Source organism: Epinephelus moara, chromosome 21 (genome assembly GCF_006386435.1).
Source record: "Epinephelus moara isolate mb chromosome 21, YSFRI_EMoa_1.0, whole genome shotgun sequence".
Lineage (NCBI taxonomy): Eukaryota > Metazoa > Chordata > Actinopteri > Perciformes > Serranidae > Epinephelus > Epinephelus moara.
The window spans coordinates 7,584,366-7,608,891 of record NC_065526.1 but is presented as its reverse complement, the minus strand read 5'-3'; the positions used below and the strand labels follow the sequence as shown (position 1 = coordinate 7,608,891).

General features: G+C 44.4%; 1 protein-coding gene across 10 annotated transcripts in view; it reads right to left on the bottom strand.

Annotated features, from left to right (window-relative positions):
• The window catches only part of LOC126383162 (zinc finger protein 521-like), a 97,227-nt gene that overhangs the window by 45,397 nt on the left and 27,304 nt on the right, over positions 1-24,526 (bottom strand). For 7 of the 10 annotated variants that reach the window (XM_050033619.1, XM_050033622.1, XM_050033618.1 and 4 more), the window contains 3 exons: positions 5,672-9,183; positions 5,438-5,522; positions 5,054-5,086 (listed from right to left, as the gene is read on the bottom strand). In XM_050033619.1, coding sequence (XP_049889576.1) covers positions 5,054-5,086; positions 5,438-5,522; positions 5,672-8,827 — 3,274 coding nt within the window. In that variant the 5' untranslated portion in view covers positions 8,828-9,183. The remainder of the gene's footprint in view (positions 1-5,053; positions 5,087-5,437; positions 5,523-5,671; positions 9,184-24,526) is intronic. The other 3 variants (XM_050033613.1, XM_050033616.1, XM_050033614.1) reach the window with 3 other exon arrangements.

Genomic DNA, 24,526 nt, shown 5'->3' with positions numbered 1-24,526 from the left:
GCTGGGATTTGAGAGGTGTAGGTTGCAGCTCTGACCTTTACTAAGGCAGGACTGTCTGTTTGCACTTCTCCCATAAGCCCCCCTCCAGTCAGACTGCTAAGCAACCCCATCAGACCAGGGGTGCGCATGCACCTACGGCCTTGGTGACATCTCAGAGACCATGGGGAGGTGGAGTAATGCAGAGGTTAATTCTGATCATCCAGTATTTATGGGCTTCACTTCAGAACAAGGGTTGGCATTAACACTCTAAAGGAGACATCCCTCCTGTATATCAATAAAACATAGCCAGAAGCACAGGAAGAGCCTACCTTTATTCAGTCCCTGACTAGACTTACATAGGCGGTTTCTAAAAGCACACCAGTGATTCCTTCATTAGTCGATGTCTTTAAATTCACAGAAAAATATGTAGGATTCATACAAATCTGCATGACTGTATCTATTTGCGCTTTAGAGTGATTAACTCAACAAATGAGCACAGTTCGGCCAATCACTGCTGTGAATTTGCCCCCAAATCACCATGGTGACATCAACCTACCAATTGCAATGCAGTAAGGGGCAGCAAGTGTTCGCTCGGAGTTTGTACAAACAGGCTGTATGAACTGAGAGCATCAGATATTTTCTCACATGTTGGCCTAGTCTGTGAAGTGTGGGGAAATGTCAGGAAAATCAATAGATAAGGACCACATCAGCCTGAGCTTGTCTGGCCTAGCAACAGAGCATCCCCATGGTGATGTCAATTACCTCTGCTTTACAACAAAAACACCAGGAAGAGCAAAACAGTCTCTGCAATGCTGTAAAACTTTTAATGCAGTCTCCTGGTTACATTGAGGAATTTGTAAGAAACTTCTTCTTTTTTTTTTTTTTTCCATCCAGACAGGTAGGTAACACGGCGAATGTGAGAATCTTATTGATAGCTTTTTTCTTGCAGCTCACTCTGTTTTCTATTCTCCTCATGGACGCCACATTAGTCAGGGAGAGGTATAATGTAACGAGCAGTAAGGTGCGCATAATTGCATATTAGCAGCAACACACTTGGCTGCACGGGAGGTGACTGCGCTAACGAACAGAGAGGCGTTATTAATCACCAATTAATAAAAGCAGGCAGATATCACACTCAGTATATGGCACGCATGGTTTCCTTTGTTTCCACTGGCTGGTCCAAGCCTGTTCTCTTATTTATTTCATAAGATTGATCCTGTTCCTGTGCCGTGTTGTCTATTGAGTTCTGACTCTGATCCAGCCCCCTAGGAGTCAAATGAGGAGTGTTTGGCCATGTTTGTTAGCAGATTACATGTGTGTGTGCTCTATGAATGAGTCCCAGAAACTGAGGGAACACCAACAGACATGCCTAATCAAAGAGGATTATAGGAAAAGAAACAAAGAATGGAAATACAAAATTCTGTTTATGCACCGGGAGGAAAAAGAAGCACTTAATGGAGTAGTAAATGTGTTGCCACCAGGGCAGAGACAGTGATGGAGACCATGTAATCAACATACACTGGCCAAGTTGCTCCAGGGGCTCAAGACAAGAGGATATGTGTCAAGGATAATTTGCGGCCCTTAGCAAGAAACAAAACAAGCCTTCCAGCTTCAAATACTGTTACAGTGTGCCTCCTGTCTGTTCCCCCACTGACAGCCAACGCAGTATGTTTTGCCAGGTTGGAGCATGGTTTATATGAAAATGTGAGTGCTAGATAGTGAGACAGAGGAAAATGGAGAGATAGTGGACTGAGAGAGGGGGGGAAGGAGAAAGAGAGAACAGAGAGGAGGAGGAGAAGCTAGAGGAGAGCTAAAGGCCTCTCACTCGCTCTCCTCTCCAGCTCTGTAACGGCCCACAGTGCCTGCTTCACACAGAGCGGCCAGCTGTACAGCAAATGTGCCTTTCCCTCTCCGCCCCCGAACCTTTCCACCCCTCCAGTGCCCCCCTCTGCCTGGGCCGACCAGGCCACCGGCTCCTCTCTGTGAGAGAAGGCTCCTCCCTGACTTGGCTTTGAGCTCAGTGCTGTCACCGACCCAAAAAATCCGTAGAGGTGACCCCAAAAAACACTTTTCTGGGATGTGGTTTGGTTTGTTTGTTTACAATTGTCCTTCTGAGCGCTGCCACCTTGGCAGTAGCTGCTTGGAATGGACAGGAGTGAGATGAGAATTGGATTGAGAGCAGATATAACAGGAAAGCAAAAACCCTTTTCACCTTTAAAACCCTTTAAGACAGAGCCCGTGCTTCAAAACATGTCAGGGCTCTGAAAATCCACACAGGGACATTTGAAACAGTGCGATAAATGGGCCAAACGTGCCCCCCATGAGGCTCCAAATGTCATAGTTTACAGTGGGGTCAAAGTGAAGCAATGGGGTGGCATGATGGCATGCTGATAAAACCAAACAGGCTTTTGTGTCAATGAAAGACCTTCAAAGGTCCTCTTAAAAAAAAGCAAACGACTTTGTGAGAGCACTGTGATGTTAAATATTTTTTTTTACATTGCAATTACTTCAGATCAAGATGGCAAATTAAAATGCACGACAGATTTGTTTTCTAATCTCAAAGAAAAATAGAAATAAAAGGTTTGATAGTGACTGCAGCAGCTGAAAGCTGTATAAATCTGTGTGTCTCTAGAGAAAAATCGGACACCCTCAATTCTGTAAGTGAGCCATGCCAAAAAAACTCTAAACTAAAGAGTGGCCAGCTGTCTTCTGGCCTGCTATTAAATTGCTCCTTGGATGGTGGCGATATCATTTTTTTCTCCATAGGAGTATCACACCAGGTCCCCAAACAGAGCGACCAGCTGTACAGCAAATGTGTACTGATCCATCTGGGCCCTAGCAGGCTGCGGCCTCCATCTTAAAACACGTGGGGCCGTTCACAGGCTTGGCTGGGGCTGGTCTGCAACACACCCCTCTGCACCCATGGCCACCTCCTTCCCTTTCATTTACCTCTATTATCATAGTAAATGTTGAGTAGCTGGGCACCAGAGCTGCGCTTTATGTCTGAAGCAGGACCGTCATCGTCTGAGTGTAATATCCATGCATCAAAATGTGCTGGCAGGCGTACAGAAGAGGCAGCCACGAGCACTTTGGACCGATGGGAGGAGGTGAGGGTGGAGGCTGAGTGGTTCGGGGAGACGATTGTATTACAAAGGCAGCTAATATGGACTTGTCTGGGTGAGACAGGCTCAGGTTTTGTTGTTCCATACACTTAGCACTATGGTTATGTCACGGCACATCACTATATATAGAGTTATCAGTGTGAACTGACACCATGGAGCGGGGCATGGATGAAAACAACACCCCTATGAATCCAGCGTCTGCTCCATTACCTACGCTAATAACGCTGACAGCTGAGCGGAGATGACCCCAGCCCCCTGTTTCCCCTCTCCTGTGCAGATGGCCATTAAAAGGAGAAAGTGTCCCCTTTTCAGTAGAGAAGGTATTTAGAGCTTTTCCAAATGAGTATTTTTTTTCCTGTGTTTTTGGCCCAAATTGGCTTTGCAGTGATTACAGCCTGGTTTGAATTTAACCCCATTCTACATAAAAAGGTAGATGATATATAAAACCAAGAGATCAACATTATGTTGTTACACAACTAACCTGATGCATAAGTTTCTCTGTATACCTCTTTGGTCAAATATATTTTCCTTTATTTGATTCCTTTTTGTTTGTTTGTTTGTTTTACAAAAATGCAGTCCCTTCTCGACGACTTCATCTTTCTACCAATTTTCATTACAATGAGTTTTGTTTTCTCCATATTTTAGAGATCACAAAGCAAATACATCTAACAGAAACCCTTTTGAGGAGTCTGATGAAACCCGTGATCATGTTGAATACAAAGCAACGGCATATCAGAGAAGTAAGACATCAGACAATAACCCAATCACCTATCCTCCTGTTATCTTAAGCTGTCTGAATTCCACTATTATGGGGGAACTGTGTGCTTGTGCGGCTGACAGACATAAAATAACCAGTAGGGGGGTTTGTTTTCTACCCTCCCAGTGTGCTCCGTGCCTGCCTTTGCGAGAGAAAGGACTAATGCTGGCATGGTACTGTATTAGGCACCCCCAGTAGAATAGTGGGTGAGCAGATCGCAAAGATGAATACAAAATACACACCTACACACTCTCAGCTCGTCTCTCTCCTTTGCAAATACACCGAAGCATCAAAATCACAAATCACATGCTTCTGATTGTTTATGCACAAACAGTGGGTCCCTGATAGAATTGCCTACCGGTCCTGATAGAATTGCCCACCGTGTTTAAATTCACCTGCGCCTAGAAGCGTGTCCCAAACAGAGAGGCGGTTTGGTTCCAGATCAATGAGTCTCTCTCCCACTGAAGACAACAGATAATGCAGTGTAATGAAAGAGCCGCCAAACGAGCTGAATAAATGAATGAATAAAGGAACGTGAGACCGGAATTCAGACGCCTACTTACTGCAGGCAAGAAAACCTGTTTTCCAATTGTCTGTTCTCTACAAATTATTCTGCCTGCATACAAATGACTACCAAAAGTAAAGACATTTTGAAAATGTGGAGGGTTAGTCTTACACCAGCACTCTTTGTTTAGGAATCTTGTGAAGAGCAAAGGAGAAATTTGGAATAATTTTGTGATGCACAATGTAATAAAATCAAATATCCATTTTTTCAGTTGATTTGACGTCATTAAATGCAGAGAGCATGACAGTATTTTACCAAATGTTGTATTCAGATCTCAGTCATCTGAACAGACTACTTAAGTGAGAGGCACAATAAACAAACAAACAAATTAATGTACAGCAGCAATGTGGAGATTTTTTCAAATACTGTGGAATAATATTTGGAATTTTTTTTTAAGAGTTTGAATAAAATCTGTTTTGGTATTTAATATTTCAATCATCTGTATATTTCCACTACTTCAAACGACCTCCATAAAGTACAGAGTGGTTTGAAGTGGAGAGATTCTGCTCCACAGGCATGCACACGTACTATATTATACCATTCACATGCATGGGGGAATGAGGATGATGGGTTTATAAATGCACAACACTGGGGATGCAGTTGATGGTCAAAATATTAAAATAATTCCACCTATTTGGTGATGTGATCCAGATACTTGTGAGCCTGAATGAGACAGGGTCAAATATTTTATTACATATATCACATCAGTCCTGAGTATGTGATTCACCTTTTAAAAAACTATGAAAAGACTGTCTGAAATCTATTTAAAAAGATCAAATACTTGTGAAATTTGGTGAATTTTTCTAAATGATTCGTATATTGCATCGATGGCGGTCACACAAAATCATTCCCTCTAACATTTAAATCGCCCACCTTAAAGCCACATTGATTAAATTTATGCTACATCGTAGAAAACATATTTACATAGATATTACACAAGCACTGTTTTTATGACTTTGTTCCAGGAGTGCAACAGAGACCATAATGAATGAAATAAAAAGAGTTATCTCCTACCCAGCATGTGGTTGGCCACATGGACTTGGATGTCCCATTCGCTGTAGAACACCATCTGACATTTGATGCACTGGTATGTCTTCTTCTGAAAATCAGACAAAGAGATTAAGAATTATTCTGATCAACTTAAATTAAAAATGATCCTGAATACTAGAAATCACTTTGGTTTTAACACTTTAACATACCAACACCGAACAATGTGAATTATTCAAGCTCATTGGTGTGTGACAATACCTCTTCAGTTTGTGAGGGACTGGCTCTGGGCATGGGGGACACCTGTGGAGTCTTGAGCTGCCCGCCGTTGCTGTCCCCAGCCTGCTCCCGGTGCACTGTCTGGATGTGGTTTTGCAGTTCTGCTTCAGACTCAAACTTCACATTACAGCTGGAGCATCGTGTCTTGGCAGCGGATAATGAGGATGTGGAAGAGGATGAAGATGATGAAGAGACGGCTTTGCCTTTCCCGTCTCCAGGGCTGAGACTCTCCCCTTGGATCCACGTGACTGTAGTTGTTGCTGGAGTGGTGGCTCCACCGTGCTGCTGCTGTTGCCTTCCTCCGTTCACTGTTGGACTGGAGCTCTTGGAGCCAGCTGCTGTCACGCAGGATGCACAGAGTCCGTAAGGCAGCCCGTTGATGTCCAGCTTCACCAGATCTTGTTTGGACCGGAAATCTTTCAGGCAAGAGGCGCACTTAAAAGGTTTTTGGGTGTGGTGTTGCTGCTGGTTGTGAGAGATGATATTGCTGCGGCCAATGGGTTGGTGGTTGCCAGACATCGTGCCTGTCTTTTGCATGTGGAAGGTACCATGGATCTTGAGCTCCAATGTGGAGGTGACTGTCTGCATGCACACCACACAGCGGAAACCTGTCAGGGAGTTCCTCAGGTCAGGGTGCATCTGGCAATGTTCCAGGAAGTCCTCCTCACTTTGCAGTGGCATCTTACAAATGCGGCAGCTGCCTGTGTCCAGACTCTTGCTATGGGTGACCTTGTGCTCAGTCAGGGTGAGCAAGGAAGGGAAGCGCTCCCCACAGATAGGGCACATATAGTGTTTGACAGGCCCAAGGTGGGTCTGCATATGTTCCCTCAGCCCAGCCTCAGAGAAGAAGGTGCGAGAGCAGACATTGCACTTGTGGTTGCCCTTGATCATCTCAGCTTTCCTTTTCATCATGGCACTCTCACCTGGGCGTATATTGTGGTCCCTCAGCTGATGGTTAGTGAGGAGTGACTCCATGGTGTAGGATGCTCCACAGATGTCACACCCATACATGGGCTCTGCAGTGTCCACCTCCTCCTCACTTCCATCATGGCTATTCTGGGACTCCACCACAGATCCTACTGCTGTCCCTGGACCATGGCTGTTAGTCAGGAGACCATGTAGCTCGGCATCTTCTTTAGGCTGGCCATCCCCGCCACCTACAGTAGAGCCATTAGCACCACAGTTCTGTGCCTTTCCCTCAAACACACAGTGTTTCTCCCTCAAATGCTTCTCCAGAAGGACAATAGCATGAAAGGCCTTACTGCAGAAGCGACAGTTATACTTCTTGCTGTGGGTAGTGATGTGGCACTGCAGCTCCACCTCCGTGCCGAAGGACTCCCCACAAAAAATGCAGCGGTGGGCACGGCCCTGGTTTTCCAGGTGGCTGTGTTTGACATGTAGCTGTAGGTCAGTCTCATGCCTGAAGTCCCAGTTGCAGGAGGTGCAGCGATACACCTTTTTCTCATTGCTGTGCTTGACAGCCAGGTGGAGCTGGGTAGACACCTTTGAGTCAAACACCTCCTGACACAGAGTGCAGCGAAAGAATACAAAGGTATGCATGTCGAGAAGGTGCTTCTGCAGGTCATCCACCGAAGTGAACTGCTTGTCACAGCTCTCACAGATGTAATAAGTGGAGGTAATCGTAAAGTGAATTGTCACGTGCTTCAACAGGGACTCCTGGTTGGGGAACTCTTTGTTACACTGCGGGCAGGTGAGTTGAGGCTGCAGGCCATCCAGATGAGTTTTTAGGTGAGTCTGGAAAAGGTCTAGACTTGTATACTTGGCTCCACACTGGTTACATATGAACTCACTGGTAGTGCGTGAGGCTGAGCTGCCTTGTTTCAACATGGTCTGTTCCACAGAAATTGGAGACGAGGGGCTGAGAGTGCGCAGGGATTTCTTTCCATTGTTGATGTAGTTCAGTGCCAGTGGAATGTTCTTGTGATTCTCCTTGATGTGCTTGTTGAGCTTCAGAACACTGTTGAATATGGGGGAATTGGTGCAGTACGAGCAGGAGTACACCTCTACTATAGACTCCTTGGGGGTTACAGCCAAGGGGGAGTCAAAGCGCAGGCTTCCCCCATCACAGTGAGTCTGACGAACATGCTCCTCCAGGGTCGCCTCTGTCAGGAACCCCATGAAGCACTGGGGGCAGAAGAAGGCATTGCTCTCCTTTGCCACAGGGCTGGGAAAGCCGTGGGAGCAGCGAATGTGTTCCTGGAGGGCGTTGAGGTCACTCAATACCTCAGGGCAGAAGTTACATTGAAGGAGGGCATCAGGCAAGCTGGCTAACAGGGCAGCATGGTCTTCTGCATTGTGGACCTGCTTAAGATGTTCATTGAGATTTAGTAAAGAGGGCAGAACCTCCAAACAAAATTGGCATGTGTGAGCCTGCTCTGGTTTATCCAGATGCATTGTTCGCAGGTGGATCTGAAGCACAGCCAAACTGGAGAATACTTGCTTGTTGCAGTAGATGCAACTGTAGGAGACTTTAGGCTGTTTAGAGGAACGTCCTCCGATGTCTGATGTGTTCTGAGCAGCCCTCTTTCTCCGCCCCCTTGTCTTGGGCACAGGCGGTGCTGTCTCCACCATTGTGGAGCTGTCGACAGAGAGGTTTGAGTCAGGAGTGGTGCTGGAGACAGAAGTGTAACCCACAGTTAGCAAAGAAGGGCTGTTGCTATGGTTACTAGATTCGGGGAGCTGGTGGATGTCCATGTGAGCATAGAGGTCCTCGACAGACAGAAAGTGCTCGGAGCAGATAGCACAGGTGTGGCCCTTCCTGTCTCGGCTGTGGGCCTGGTCAATGTGGGTCAGCAGGGTGCCCTCATCACTGAAGGGCTCATGGCAGTAAATGCACTGCAGGGTAGCACCCAGGCCTCCATCCTCTGAAGGAGAGCACTCAGGGTGGCACTCGGCGATGTGCCTCTGAAGCTCCTCTGGGACATCAAAGCCCTCCTCACAACGGCTGCACTTGCGAGTTTCTTTCAGTTTCCACTCATCAGCTCGAGAAAGGCTTGAGCTGCTGCCATCTTTGCCCCTTTCGTGTACTTGCATGTGGCCGTGGAGAGAGCTGGAGGAAAGGAAGCCTCGACGGCACACAGGGCACTTGTGGGGTTTGTTAGAGGCGTGAGTTTTCATGTGGATTTTGAGGTGATCGCTGCGGGAAAAGGCAGAGTCACACTCTCCACAGTGGTACTTCTTGTCACCGGTGTGTAGCTTCACGTGTCGATCTCGACTGCGCTTGTGCTTAAACAAGCGGCTGCAGAAGGTGCAGCTGAAAGGGAGTTTATCGCCGTGGCTCTGTTCGTGGCGCTTGAGGAAGCTTAAGCGGCTGAAGGACTTGTCACAGAACTGGCATGGGTACGGCAGGCCGGGGCCCCCTTCATCCTCCCCAAAATCATAGTCCTCGCAGTGTCCTGGAGAGGTCTGATCCTTACTGGAGGGAGATGATGCCGGCCAAGAACATGATGGGTCATCCTCAAGATCAGCACCGTCTGGAGAAGGAGACAGAGAGAAGGAAAAAGAGAAAAGAGGGTATGTGGGGTAAGTCAGAGGAAAAAAGATGGAGAGAGGAGGAGAGTGTGAGTCAGGGAGGTGTTTTATAAGACTGTATTAGCAACTCATTCGTCTCACTCTTTCGAATACAAAAGGTGGGCCACCGTGGTGTTATTTGTCATAGTAATTATAAGGTTGTGGTGTATGAATTTAGAATTCTTTGCAACTTAGACCATTTTTTTTTCTTTCACAGGAAACAATACCTCTCCTTAGGTGTTATCTAAAAAGTTACACTTAAATATGCAATTTAAAGTATAATTAGAGAAGAGAATAAGTGGAAATACTTTTACCACAATTAACCTTGTATGTGGCCATGTAATGGCTTAGCCCACTGTGACTCAAAACACAATCTCTCTGACATTTAAAGCCAACACAAGACAATGGGTGTACTTTAGGATGTAAGCCCGGCATGAGGTAAATTAGAACATTTCTATTATTCCTGAACAATTACTAGAATATTTTTGAAAAACAAGAGCCCTTGAAATGACCTTAAGACAAGAGAGAGGAGAAAAAAACAGAGAAAAGCAGTTCTCAAGAGTGAAAGAGAAGATTAAATGTGCAATTTAGACCGCAGCTATGCATAGCCTTTAGGAAGCCTCCACTGCAAAACAGATGATTTTCATGAAACATAGGCCTTTCAGAACATCAGTCAATAGATATCAGATTATAGAATATGCATTATTATCATATTCGTCTGCTTGATCTGCGCTTAGCCGTGAGGCAACTGATACAGGATGGATGAATGTACCATGTGCTGATGCAGAGGGGGGGTAAGGAGGGGACTGGGAAACGGATAGGGGAAGACAACCGAATGGCTAACTCTTTCACTCAAGGACAAGCAGGTGCAGAGAGTGACCAGGGAACACCAGTCAACTGACAATGCAGCCCCCATTTGTTTTGCAATTACTTTAATGTGTCCCTTTTCAGATCGCTTCTTTGCCGACATTCCATTCCCCTGGTTCACTGTACAGTGATATGAATGGAAAACACAGAGCACCACTTTCCACAAGTTCAAAAGGTTACAGACCACTTCTTCCCGCTGCCGAATTCTAAGTGCTGTGAACTTCCTTACCTAAATAAAACAACGTAATCCCAACCCCTTCAGAAAAAAAAAACTGTGTCAAAAGGCCAAAACTTGGAATGGGAAAAACAAGAGGAAACTGCAAAGATTTATGAGAGGGATGAAGGAAAAGCATGAGCTCTTTCCAGGATCCAACCTCTGTACTCTCCTTCAGCTGACAAATCTAAGTCTCCCTCTCTCTCTCCCTCTCCCCCTTTCTGTTGTTTTTGCTGGGAGATCTGCCCTTTGTCAGGATATCATGCCCTCTCTGAGCACTTACCCCCATCAGGGCCTATCTTCAGGAAACAGATGGGGTCGGAGGCCATTCCCTTGCCCCTCCAAACTGCTGAAAGCGGCACATTGAGAGCCCACCTCCACACCGTGGCCCTCCCGGAAACCTCCCACCCCTGGCAAGGCGCCCACTCTGCACACACATCTCACTCAAGGAGCAAACCTTGCCTGATTTACTTGCTTTATCTCTCATACACGTCTCAATGTTTTTTCTCTCTCTCTCTCTCTCTCTCTCTCTGGTTTGAGGGAGGATGGGTGACTCAGTGCTATGCCCTCCTCCACAGAGGGGGCGGATCTGCCCTCACTCATACTGCCTCCCAGGGTATAGGAGAAGAAGACAGTGCAAGAAGAATGACCCCAGCCAATGCCTTACAGTCAAACATATTGGCTTGGAGACAATAGTATAAAACAAACAAATAAATGGGCCTGTATACAAGGCTAAATTGAATTCTACTGTCTTAAATGAGCATGTGTTTGCCTTGAGACATTACGATGCTGTCAGGACAACCTCATTCCATTTTTTTCTTTTTGGTTTGTTTACTTAATGTATATTATTTATTTAGTACCTTAGCTCCAATAACACACATACATGACGCCGTATCTGTGGGGACACGTGGGAGACGCAAACATTGCTTTAGTCCTACTAGCAGCTAACATGTTTAGATGGGCAAATTGCTATGTTAATATTAGGTTTGGGGAATATTAAAGAAGCTGCTGTACACTTAAACAATACTATACAGATTAATAATCTTGTTAATTTGCCTCTGTGTTGCACCTATTGTATTACTAAAATGATTATTGTACTGGTGTCATTTTAATATGCTGCATGTGTGTCACGAGTTTCTGAATTCAGCCATAGGTGGAGATTTTAGGGAGAGAAGCAGTGGACATGTCCCCATCAATATTGGTTTGGTAAAAGCATGAACGTAGCAAAAGACTTTAATTTTGACAAAATTAAAGATATTTACACATAAATTGATGCAGGAAAGGCACAAATTGGTGCATGAAATTCACCAGAGTACAGGAAATCAACTAGTTGATGCTAGGAATTTCCTTGCAGGCGACCCCCATCCTCTCATTTCATGTGTCACCCCAACATTAAAATGAAACCTATCAATGCTTTCAGCAGTCCTTTGTCTCAGTATGTTGACCATCAAAATGCCTGATTAAAAAGAAGAAGATTGCATTTGTTTCGAAGACATTCAGAGCTGAAACTGTCCATTTCGGGCACAACTGTCCTCCGTAGCGAGACTTACTATAGTTTTACTTTCTCACACACACACTCAGTAATATACACACAAGAGAGCACCAGTGCACACACTGCACACACACTGGCAGTAACAAACATATAGATGTGCAGACATACATGTACACATAGAAGACACAAATACAAGCGCAATGGCCGAAACAAGTGTGTGAACAACTGTAGATGAAAGAGCAATCTTCCTCAGGAGACCTCAAGAGGAAACAGAGAGAGAGACTTGTTTTTTTCCTTCTTCACCCAGACAAGAAATGCCCAGGCCTCAGCAGCAGCCTGAGTAAATAAAAGAGCGGGCCTTACTTCCCTGTCTCTCGGGCCGGGGGCCTGTGCACGCCAGCACTCTCTGTGCTGCTGCCAAAGGGGATGCTGGGGCCTGAAAAACTACACCCTGCAGCTGAAGGGCTGTCTTTGTTGGTCTGCCAAGGCCTTCCTGAGCATCCTCCAGCCAACAGCCTGTCACGTCCTGGGAGGAAGACCTCCATCTTAAGGCCTGTCCCTCTCTGGGAGTTCTGTCCCTACCCCCCCTCCCTCTTTCTCTTTTAAATGTCTCCTATATGGAACAAAACAACCTCATTTGGAGAGCTCCTATAGGGGATGGCATAAAATGTGCCATAGCCATATTTACTACTAACATATAAAATCTGCCTCGGACTGCAGCACATGAAAACTTTTTTGGGAATTTAAAGAAAAAAAAAAGTGTAGCCTGTTAAGCTCAAGGAATCCATTTGGTTAATAAAGACATTTTTAACACCTTCATACAAATTAGTGTTTCTTTTCTTTCTTTTACTGCAAAAGCAACCTCTAAAAATCCCCCTTCACACGCAAGTCTCAGTTTCCTCTAAGCCAGTCTGAACTGCTCTTTGTGCACCACTTCCTCTATGTTCATTTATAGCACCCTTTCCCAGAGTAAATACTCCTGTTCAAATAAAATCCTTAATGCTGGGAACAGGTAGGTTTGCCATTTCTGCACACAGCGGCAGCAGCTTTCAAAACCCCCGAAGAATGTTTTGATTTATGCAATTAATGTATTTGAGAATTAGCAAGATATATGAATATATTTCTAAGAGAGTAAGTCATTAATTTTCCTGATGACATTGTTTCCCTTTGGACTACAATACATATGGTGGAAAATATTGTCTCCAAATTTTAAATGCTAAATAATATGCATAATTTGAAAAGAATTAGTGTAATTTTATTCGTGGCGGACAGATAACACTCTGTCATAGTGTGAGCCGTGTGCAAGATTAGAGGGAATATGATTTTAGTGCTAATTCTTCACACTTGTTGCAAATGTGTGCAACACAAATGCATCTGAGAGTTTGGTTTGTGGAGCAATTTCTTTAGTAATGGAATTAGAGAAAACCTTAATACCTACTTTTCTCTGATTTCGTGCCACAAATGAAAAAGACAGACAAAAGAGGTGGAATTAATTCTCCTCTTGAATGTAATGGGGATGTGGTGGAGGAAATACAAAGCTTAAAACAGAAATGGTCTTTTGCCAAAATACCATATTTGCACAGTGAAGGACGTAGGTTTTGTTTCAGGGTTGACCACCAGAATATTTTGAGCATCAAACACTTAATTTCCTGCATTCAGGTGAATTTCTATGCACCAATTTGGACCTTTTCTGCATCAGTTTATGATGTAAATGCCTTTAATTCTGTCAAAATAAAAGTTTTACTAGGGGGGACAAATGCACAGGTTCTAAATTTGAGGTTGACGAAATCTACTCCGGTGTGTTCAGTGCTTAGCAGGGGTATTTTGTAAATTTCTAACTCAGACACAGCTCTATCTTGCCATTTTAAAATGTTGTAAAATGTCTTTACAACCACCAGCTCTACACACTGATATCCTCAAACCAAAATAAAAGAATTTCCATTGCAGTATAAATTTTAGATTCTTAAGATGTTCTGTGAAGTTTTTATTTCAACCGGACTGCCTTGGCTTTTTATTTTTTTTTAATTGTAAGGAAACACTTACATAAATAAATAAAGTTTTATTTTCATCATTATTTACTTACTTACTTTATTTCTTATCAGATATTTTGACATTTGTTAGCAGGTTTTGCCCTGAGCTCACTCAAACACACACAGTGCCTCCTAAACAGACATTTGTTAGTCTATTGTTTTTTATTTAGTAATACACCCTCCTGAAACCTTTCAGGGACCATGGTTTGGGAATTACTCACTGCTGGTGCCCAGACCTTTCGTGTCTGAGGTCCTGGAAGCAGTTCAAGATGGCTTATCACTGCCTGACAGCAACAGAGTACACCTCTTCTATTTAGGAAGCCAAACTCTTATCCAGGTCCAGGACCTTATCTTATCAGAAAAGTGTTTTTGCTATCACTCATCTGCCACTTCTATAGCAGAGCTAGACTTTGTTCAAAAGCCATTCTAGTGAAGCAAAGCATGGCTGCGCTTTCAGCCGCCAAACCTTATCTTCCAGTGTGTTGTACCAGAGATCTGTACGTAGTGGTTGTCATAAGAGATGTGTTTGTGTGAGTGTATTTGTGGCACATTGGGGATTGGGGATTCAATGAATAAACAAAAAGCTGACAACTTGTCTGATGTAACACCGTGACCCCACTTCATATTCAGAGAGGGGATCTTTTTACAGTTACTGGGAAAAGTAGTGAGCCTCTCCCATGAGACAATGCATGTGTCATCTCAACGCTTTTCCTGTTCTGATGCCCAAATAGCAATGTGTGTCTGAACAACACACTATCATGTACGGCCCTGTTTGTGACACAACCACTTAAGATCTAATAGAGGAGGTGGTGAGAGAATTTTTTACATTAGCTAAGCCTCCAATCTCTCTGACTGAGAGAGAGAGAGGGAGAGAGAAAGAGAGAGAGAGGGGTGGTCGATGTTTTGGGACTAATTCCAGTCAGATGAACGAATCACTCAGTTGATTCAGGACCGAGAGCTCAGAGGACGCAGAGCTGTTGGAAGAGGCCCAGGGCTGGGCTTTACTCACAGTAGTCCTGCTACATCCCTGTTTTAAGACATCAAATCCAGTCAAAATGAAACACTGATAATTCCCAGTAGCTGTCAACAAAAGTGCCAGGTGGCTAGACGTGGCTTTTTGCACCGTGCAGCTGATTAACACACACAAATACGCACAAGTAGAGGTATTTAAAGGAGCAGCTATTTGCCGCTCAACCTCAGACATAGTGTTGTCTGTGCGTGTGTGGGTGTGTGCGTTGTGTGTATACTAAGCCTGTCTCCCTCTTTTCCTCTTTTTTTTCTTAGCAAACACAATATATTTTTTACACATCACTGAGAAATGTCAGGTCCCCCCACCCCCCCTTGCTACAGATCAATCAAATCCACTATGCTACAGGATGAGAAGGAGGGGTTGTGACTGTGAGGAGCAACGAACAAGGATGCTATCTTTTACCGAACAAGGTAGCAAAACAGTAGATGAAATAAGGATTCACTTCCCGGGGTTTCATCAGTGCCGTAGCATCGAGTTACTCTGGCCTAACATCATGTACACAACGCATTTCCACACACACGCTCTTGAAGGAGAAATGCACACACCCCCAAAACTGCAGTCAATGGGGATTTTTTTCACACAGGGCCTGACACAAAGAGCTGGAACATCAAGCGCTGTCCTGACTCTGTGGTCTGGGTGTCCATTATTCTGGCCCTCATGGCTCTGTCTCTCAACCATGGGGAAGCGGCAAACTGTCAACTACTTTGTCCACATTACCCACGTCCCCCAGCTCAGACAGGAGCACTTGGTCACTGTCCCAGAAATCACAGTGCCCCAGTGGCGTCCCAGGAAAGTTAGACAAATGGGAGGCCAGAGGAGGAAAAGTAGGGCGGCCAGTCATCCTTTACTAGGCTTTTTCTTTCCATGATAGTGAGACACAATGAAAAGTGGAATTCCATTACTTATCGCAGAGATGTGTCCCTGCTACACCAATGTCTTTCCACCAACACGGACAAACTGAAATCAATACTAATGATGACAATCAATAATAATGTTTCTTGAGATAATGCCGTGCCTCTAAAATGACGGAGGATGTTTGTGCTTTGGGCAGGGTCTGCCTCTTTTTTTCCTCCTGTGAAAATCTGCATCATGTAACAATCCATAACCGCAGTGTTTGAACTCTGAGAGCATGACTTACTGCCGATTAACAGATTTCTCATCCTCCATAACAACTGCATACTATTACAACATATGAATGCCACACAGTGGATGACCAGACCTTTAACGATGCTGTTAATCAAATATTTGACTGTTTTAGAAATATCAACATTTCATTTGAACAAAGGCATCAAAAATGGTGGATTGTACAACTTGTATGGAGGTTGTCTTGTGTCATTACACTTGGCAGTGGTCAGTTTTCACTGCCTGCATGCCTTAAGGTAAGAATCTCTTACAGTAGCGTACTGATAACCATAATTGGCTTATATAATGATAAGTCAAGCTTTGGACTGTTAATTAGCCTGATAAGGTTGAGTTGTTTTGATTTAGCGACTGCTAGTCATCACTATTTGGAGATAACGTTTGGTGTTAACAAGACAATCTCACTCCCAGCTCGTCAAATACTGATACTGATACTTGATCAGTGACCCTACATGTCAAACTATGACGTTCGAGCTACCCCTCCTGCGTCAGTTTTGGATGCTCAGGGATGGGGTGTTGATTTACGGTTGTAACGCGCATTGTGTCTTTTTAAAATTCGAAACAAAATTAACGTAAGTAATTTCTTAGGTATTTACCTTTGAGCAACAAATGCATGGGGTTAGGTTAAGACAAGACATCATGGTTTGCCTTAAAATAAGTATTTTTGTTGCATATGTGACATACGTCTTATTATGTCTGGTGAAGTACCTCACTAGCGTAGCACATATTGAATAACTCGATTGACTCTTGGTTTCAATCAGGAAACAAACAGCAGTTTTAGAGGTGAAAGTCCAGACCCATCCTCCACATGTGTGGACTTTCTCGCTGTTTATTCTATGCTAGTTGCTCAGGGGGTCAAAATATGCCGCCACCTGGTTTATCTCATACCACTGCTAAAGGGTGCCTCAGTGCGCCTGTATCAGTATTTGACGTGTTGGGAGTGAGACCAGGTTTTGTTAACATTCTTTCCATGGCGCCTGATGTTCGCTAGCGTACCTGTTATTTCAAATTCCTCTTGTATAACATTACTGATGTTAGCACTCTGGGACTATTTGATTAACGTGACTAATGCTAGCATTTGTCCGACGATAACAAAAGTTGAGCTTCTCATCCAAAGTGCCAGCTAACACATTGTCATGTTAGCCCCTGTTGGTTTCAGTGTCTGTATGCTAAAGTAATAAAAGCAAAGCTAATACTGTCATAACCACAGTGTGATTAAACAATTTGCTTATGGATTTGTTTAAGTACATGAGACTAATTCTTCAGACAACAGTGTATTCATTTAGCTAAACTAGACCTACGTTACTTATGATGAAGCTTAACAGAAAGCTTGTCACAGTAGCCTTATTGAAAGGGGGGAATGCCAAGCTCAGTTAAAACAACAAAGGCTGAACTGAAATTACTCTTTTCTTTTAGTTGTAGTGGTTGTAAAATCAATTTATAGACATCACACAAGCATCATTTAATTGGACAAACAGCAGTTCCAACAGCTGCAAAGAGCAAAAACCACATTATTCTTTATCACCTTTTCACCCCTGTTGCTGTTTGTTGTGTATTTCTCTTGTAGGAGAAACAAGTGTTAAGTCAGGGCCGGGCAAAGTCACCGAGGCAGGGTTAACAAGAAATTAAATTGTCAAGAGTGCTTCATTTTGCTGCTTTCAAAATTAAATCTTTTTTCCTCAAAAGAGAAAAAAAAGCAAGACAAGAGAAGGGAGACATTTAATTACACCATTATTCAAGAAAGGTGACTTTGGGGTTCATAATAGGTTACTACTCAGAGTGCAGTGGGTGGGCTCCTGGGCTAATGTTGAAGTCTTATTGTTTCGGTTGAATTTGACTTGATTTGAAGTGTTTGAAATATTAAAAGTGAATCATACTGGAACCAAAATACACTTCACAGCGTGCATTTCATTACCTCTGTGATGCTGGATATAGTGTTTTTACATTACAAATAAATGTATGTTAATTGGATTCTGACTATCACTGCAGCAAAACTACAGTTCAAACAAGCAGAATAATTTAAATGGTCAGTATGTCATACAGTATTTATTCATAAGTTTAAAACAGGCAGATAAATTGGCGATGAGCAGTAAGACCTAAAGGCGCTGCAATGCAAGATGGTGAGAGGATGTGTTTAGGATGTAGGTGGAGCAGTTTGTGTGTGGGAGAGCGGTGGTGGTTATGGTGTCATCTCCTGTAGAAGCGAGCTGCAGGTGGTGTGGAGAGGAAGGACAGTTGACCACTTCAGGTAGGGCTAGAGCACAAACAGGAAGGAGACTGTTCCCCAGGTCTTGGCTGGACCTGCAGCCACAGTGAGCCTCCCAGGGGGAGAAAGGAGGATGACAATCTGTCCCCCAGCATGCCCCTTCACCGCCTGCCTCACTGCACTGGCTCTAAGGGAGTGCTGGGCCAGGCGGGACTGGGCTGGGCTGGGCTTCAATCGGCAGGGGAGCCTCTGTGTGTGTGTGTGTGTATGTGTGCTGCTCCCTCAACACTGCGGCAGACCAGGCGCAGGACCCAGCGGACAGTCAGCTAGCCAGTCAGTCAGTCAGCCACTGTGAGAGATGCTGCAGCACTGTGCTGTACTATGCTACGACTCTATTAATATTTCCTCACTGCGCAAGAGTTTACTTGGATGCTCTTTTATTTGCCTCCGCTCTTAGTTACTCACAGAAATTTGATTTATGTGATCAGCTTGGAGAAGAAAAAAATTGTTGTGCGCACAGAAATATGCTGAGTTACTGTATGGTTGCTTCATTAAAATAGGGTTTGCTCTGCAAGTTTCAAGAGGCGCTATCCATTACTTAAAACCACGCACAGCACACACTGAATTCGGAAAATAGGGTCTAATTCTTTTTAATCAAACCACCTCATTGTGACCCATAAAACTTGGGCTGGACTTCAACTAACAATTATTTCACTTCTTAAGGATAACTTCAGACACTTGGATCTATGTTTCAGTGCACTTGGAATATTTTTAAAAGGGGGCAGTTAGTCTGCCAAATGTCCATAAAAAAGTCTTATATCAACACCTCTTTTTTATTTCGACAGAGGATGAGGAGAACGGCATGCATATGGACAAACAACCCCAGATGCATGTGTTAGCTTAGCATTAGCATTTATCAGAAAAGCCTAACCCTGCCTCCTGACCCATGACCTTTGGTTCCCCTGTTTAATACACTGTGGCTCTATTTGATATCTCCTCAACGCCATCCCAGCTTGTCAGTGGTAAAACAACTGGAGACAGCCCAGGAGGGAGAAGAAAACATGCATCTTGGAGAGGAGAGCGGGAGGGGGAAGAAAAAAAAAACAAGCATCAACTCAAGCAAGACGATGTATTTTCATGCATCCCTGTCTTAAATGTCAAGATTTCTTAACCCTCAGTGACTGCAGCGCTGACACCTCTCCAAGGTTCAACAGAAACCGCATTCATTAATAATTAGCTCAGCTGCGAGAACAGGGAGTGAGACCGAGAATGAAAAGAGCAAGCAAGACGGCTAAAATTTAAACTTCTTGTCCTTTCCCGAGAGACTCAAATTTCACTACAAGTTTTTTTTCCCTCATTCTTCTTCATTTCTTGTTTTCCTGGTGTGTTGGCCAGAATCCCGCAGGCGGCCCATGAACGAGCGATGCAGACGTCGCATCAGCCTCGCTACTCCCTCCTCTCCTTAATCATGGCTCTAATACCCTCCAGATGAATAAACATCTTCATCCCCTCTCCGTTAAAGCCAGAAGGCTCCTCCACTCTCGAATCCAAGAAAGGCAGAAAGAAAGAGAGAAAGAAATGGAGAGTTGAAGAAGGAGCACAGGAAAAGGATGACAGATGGAAGGGTGGATCAATGTCGAAATGAACCAACAGCAAAGTAACAAAGCCACGGCAAGATTTTCTGGTTCTTCCCATAATTCGTCTGATCTATTTCCCCCTTGACACAATTATCACAGTCCTCCTAATTATTTTTTCCCCTCTTTTAACAGATTTCTAATGTCAGGCTGTGTTTTTTATGATCATGTTTGTAAAGTGGAGGTTTTTGCGAGCTGTTGTGCAACCTTGTCGCCTCAGACTGTGTCCACAGACTTGCACAGGAAGGGGGAAGGGGGCGGAGAGGGAGGAGGCGGGTGGGGGGGGTTGTCTCTGGAGAATGGGCCAGGCCCCAGACCAGCACTTCCCTGGCCCAGTTACTGTGCCAGAATACTCATGACATGTGTGTACAGTATGTGAGCGCAAATGGCAGACAGATTTAGGGGTTTGCTTTGTTTCCCCTTCTATTGTTTTCTGCCGGTATCCAGGCAGCTCATCATCATATCTTAATACTACTAAGCATTATGAAAACACGCGCACGCAAACATGCACACCCCTCACAGAATGAGGCAGTTCCTCCGCTGCCCTCGCCCTCATCTTCATTTGCAGAACAGGGCTGGAATATGAGGCCTGAATACAACCAGACAAATGACTACAGGGCATTTTACTTATTCATTCATCACTTCACATTGATTTATTCCTGTTTATCTATTTATCAGCTGAAAAAAAAAAACTTTTCCCCTGGATTGTTTTGCTTAAAGTTTGCATGCTGAGGTACTTAGTGGAAAACTTTCAGGGTCACTGTAGAAAAATCCCTAAAAGAGATTACTGAGGTTCATCTTACCCTTGAATACCCTCCTCTCACTCTAACACCTCAATGGATACTTCTCCTCTCCCTATTTACACCCAGCCCAGCACTCCTTGGCTTAGTAACCATTTACTTAGTTACACACCACCACCTGGGAGGCTATTTATGTCTCTCTCAGGAGAGGAACTCGGTCTGACTGCCAACCAACACCACCATATGAATTATCATCCATTCAACACAAGTAAACTTGAGGAAAGACGTCAGACGTCATTATGATTTTGGAATCTGCTTATACAATATTAAGTGAATAAATCAAATATTAGAAGTGATAATAAAAAGACTGCAGTATGTTAAATCTTTTAGGGTTTTTTTGTGGATGACTTTTTCTTATATGCAACTCTCCCGCAGTAACAAGGAGTTTTCCCTCTTATATGCGGTAATCTCACGTCTATCTGCATATGCAGCTCACTGTGATGAACCCATTTCAAGGATCATCATTCCAGAGAGTGAATGTAATAGTCCCCCAATATCAGTTATCACTGACAGCAACATCCATATCAGCTAATTACTTTTCATTGGGCTTGTAGACGAGAGGACATCAGCCTTTATCTGTATATGAAAGGAGAAGACATTGCTATTATGCTATTACGATGAAAGAGCTGGTGTTACCGTACCGCTAATATAGAAACGGCATACAATGAGGTTGTAATAAAAACCTGTGTCACTCCTTCTGTGGCTATCTAACATGGCTACTTTAAATATCAAGAGAATATAACCAATAAGGTGACCTTTAATTACATTTGGCATGCAAATAAGTTGACGAGTCAGGGAGAGAGTGTGAGAAATACATGTTCTAAGATTACCATTGGAGGACTGATGACACACACATAACACATAGAGCCCTACTCGCCTGGTAACAGGATCCATGCAGCTTTTTTTTTTTTTTTCTATAACCAGCATATATCCAGCACAAACAGAGGAAGCCGATAGGTCAGAGCAGTGCTTTCTCCCTTGCTTAATTTGTATTTTCCTTAGCGTTCTTTGGGTTAGTGAGGTGACTGTCATCTTCCGCGGCGGTTCATTGTCTGAGGGAGGAGTTGGAGTTGGGGAATATAATCCCACGCACTATGCATACAGCAGGGAGGAAATATGGGCACAGAGGTGGCGCACGACCCCCTGGGTAATTTGTAAAACATGAGCCATGGCACCCGAGCGCCATGCTGATGCTAGGGTCAGGTGACTCAGTCACAGGTGCACCATGGGAGGATCTCTTGTGAGGAGGCACACCTCCCACAACAGAGCATGGTGGGCAACACAATGTTTTCTAAACATGGAACTCTCTAGGAAGTTGCCTCGGTCTTTATTTTTAGGAGTGTACAGAACACTGAGAATGTAGCAGAGGTGGTAGCAAGATTGTTTTTCATATTTTTGTTTTCTAGAGCTACTTAGCCGCGTGATCAGCTCGCATCTACAACCGAAGGTGTTACATCAATAGATCCGTGAGACACTCAGATTTAGGGAACATAATAGCACAAGCACACAGCACATATTATACATGCCTGAGCCCACACATGTCGCTTTAATAAGAAGTCTTGATTAAGATTCGGCAGACATAACATCCTGCATGCACGGTCTCTGCTTTGCTAGGCCTCAGATAACCTTTATCCTATAGGGTTTAATTAATGTCAGCCAGTCTACTCTGCCTTTCAGAAGGAAACGACTTATTCCTCTGCCCTCATGAAGCTCAAATCCCTCTGTTTCACTGGTGAGGCCGGCTGCCTTGTTTATCCCAACTACAGGTACTGCTCCCTATTAAGGCCAGCACTTGTTACAGGGAAAAGGTTGAATTATTTACCAACAGTAGACGGGTAGGAAGAGACGGAGAAAGAAGCAGAGAGAGAAGCATTTCATACATGGGATGAGATTTTTATGTTGTCTATTTTTTTTTTTTTTTTTTTTTTTTGAGGTTATGAACAAGGCGAGATTAATGATCCATGGACATTAGATACAGGTGCTGATTACTAAGGAATAAGGGCAACCTCGCATACAGTAAGTAGAAGATACAGCCATACAGGGATGGGTAATTACCCCCAAAACATTAGGCATCAAATCTCTTAGATTAAAAACACCTCACAGCTCGTGCTTAAAAAGCAGGTTGTTTTATATATTTGGTCATGTGTAAATAGATGAATGTGTTTTGTTAAATAGATACCAAGGGTGCCTGTGCGCACTCTTCACCCAGGGCAAACTGTCTGCATTCTATCTGCATCTCAGCCTCTCCGCACAATACAACAAAACATACAGAAAACAAAAGGGAGCACAGAGGGGGAGAACGAAGAGACAGACCAAACAATAAACTCAACCACAAGAGACAGAGTTTGACTTTGTGTGTATGTGTGTGTGCGCGTGTGTATCGAGGAGGGAGACAGAAAGGGAGTGGAGAGGACGAGGGAGATGAAGACAAATGCAAAAAGGGAGAGAGACAGAGGGCGGCAGAGAAAACGAAAGACAGAGGGAGAAATCAAATTTGCAAGAACATAACAAAAAGCTGTATCTCCGACAAAAGAGAACACACAAGGGTATTTGTCTAGCTGTCTGCACCAGCAGGATCCTCTGAAAGTTTATTAAACTAGAACCCTTCAAGAGAAGGCAGAGAGTAGTAAACTATACTACTGGGGAGGAAAAGAGAGAGGGAGAGGGAACGGGAGCGAGGGGGGGTTGAAAAAGAAAAAAGCTTGCTTTTCAGCCTCTGTCTCAGAAATTCTTTTATTTCAGCCATGCATTAAGTAACCTCCCCACTGAGTTCTGCTCCCCTTCCTGGTGTGGATAAAGCCGTCCCTCGGGGGAGCCGCTGGTAATTTCCAGCTTCGCCAGAAACTCAGGTATTAGAAAAGACCGCTTGGGGACCTGCCACAATATACCTTCACAATTTCATACGCTCTGAAAAAGAGGGAGCCCCTCCCTCCCAGCCCACCCCCACCCTCCCAGTAAACCCCCTCGAGGGTCCCCAGTTCAAATTTCTGAAGTGCAGACAACGGGTGTATGTATGGGGGAGGGGAGGGTGGTGGTGGGGGGCCCGTGGGACTGAGCACCAGCAATAGAAAATCCACTGCATAGAGGAGAAAAAAGCATTTCCTCTCTGGTCTGGCAGGAGTGCCTTTTTTCCCCTGGCTCCCACCAGAGGCTTTTTACAAAACATGTGTTGCTGACATGTTGACAGATTGCTCAGTGAAGTGTTAGGCGCATGCACACGGCTGGCCATTTAGGGGGACATGGCTTCCTACCCAACATCCTCTACCTGAGGCACCATGTTTTATACATCATCCCCCAAAGAAAAAAAGGAAACAATAAAAGGTAAGGGAGTTGCTTCCTTTGTGAGGAAAGCAGAATATCAGAGAGCAGAGAGAGACTGCGTATAATGCTGCCTTAGCTGAACTGCGGCGATGGGGAGGAGCGACGGAAGTGAGAATAAGGGAGGGAAATGGTTTCAGGCAGGAAAGGAGATAAAGCAGAGAGGTGGGAAAAGGCGCTTGAGGATGCATGGTATGCTTATGTGCAGCAGGTGAGCCTGTCAAATCAATAAGGAGCCAAAAAGACCCCCTCTTTGTCTTCCTGTGCTGAAGCCACCAATAGCAGGCGGGAGGATGGAATCTGATCAAAGGCCAGCTTCCAGATCCAACTTTTGCTCCTATCAGGGTATCGACAGCACACGTCTTAATCGCCCTGCGGCTCCAAAAGTGCTGCCGTGGCAACAGGATGGAAATGGGGATCATAATGTATTCATGGTGCCGGCGACCTGGGGGCTGCGGAGCGCGCTCTCTGGGGACCGCACTTTACCCAGAGCCAGACGTGTCTGGGCAAAATCACTCCACACAAGACAGCAGCAGAATACTGAGGAGCCATGACAGGATGGAGGGAGGGAGGGA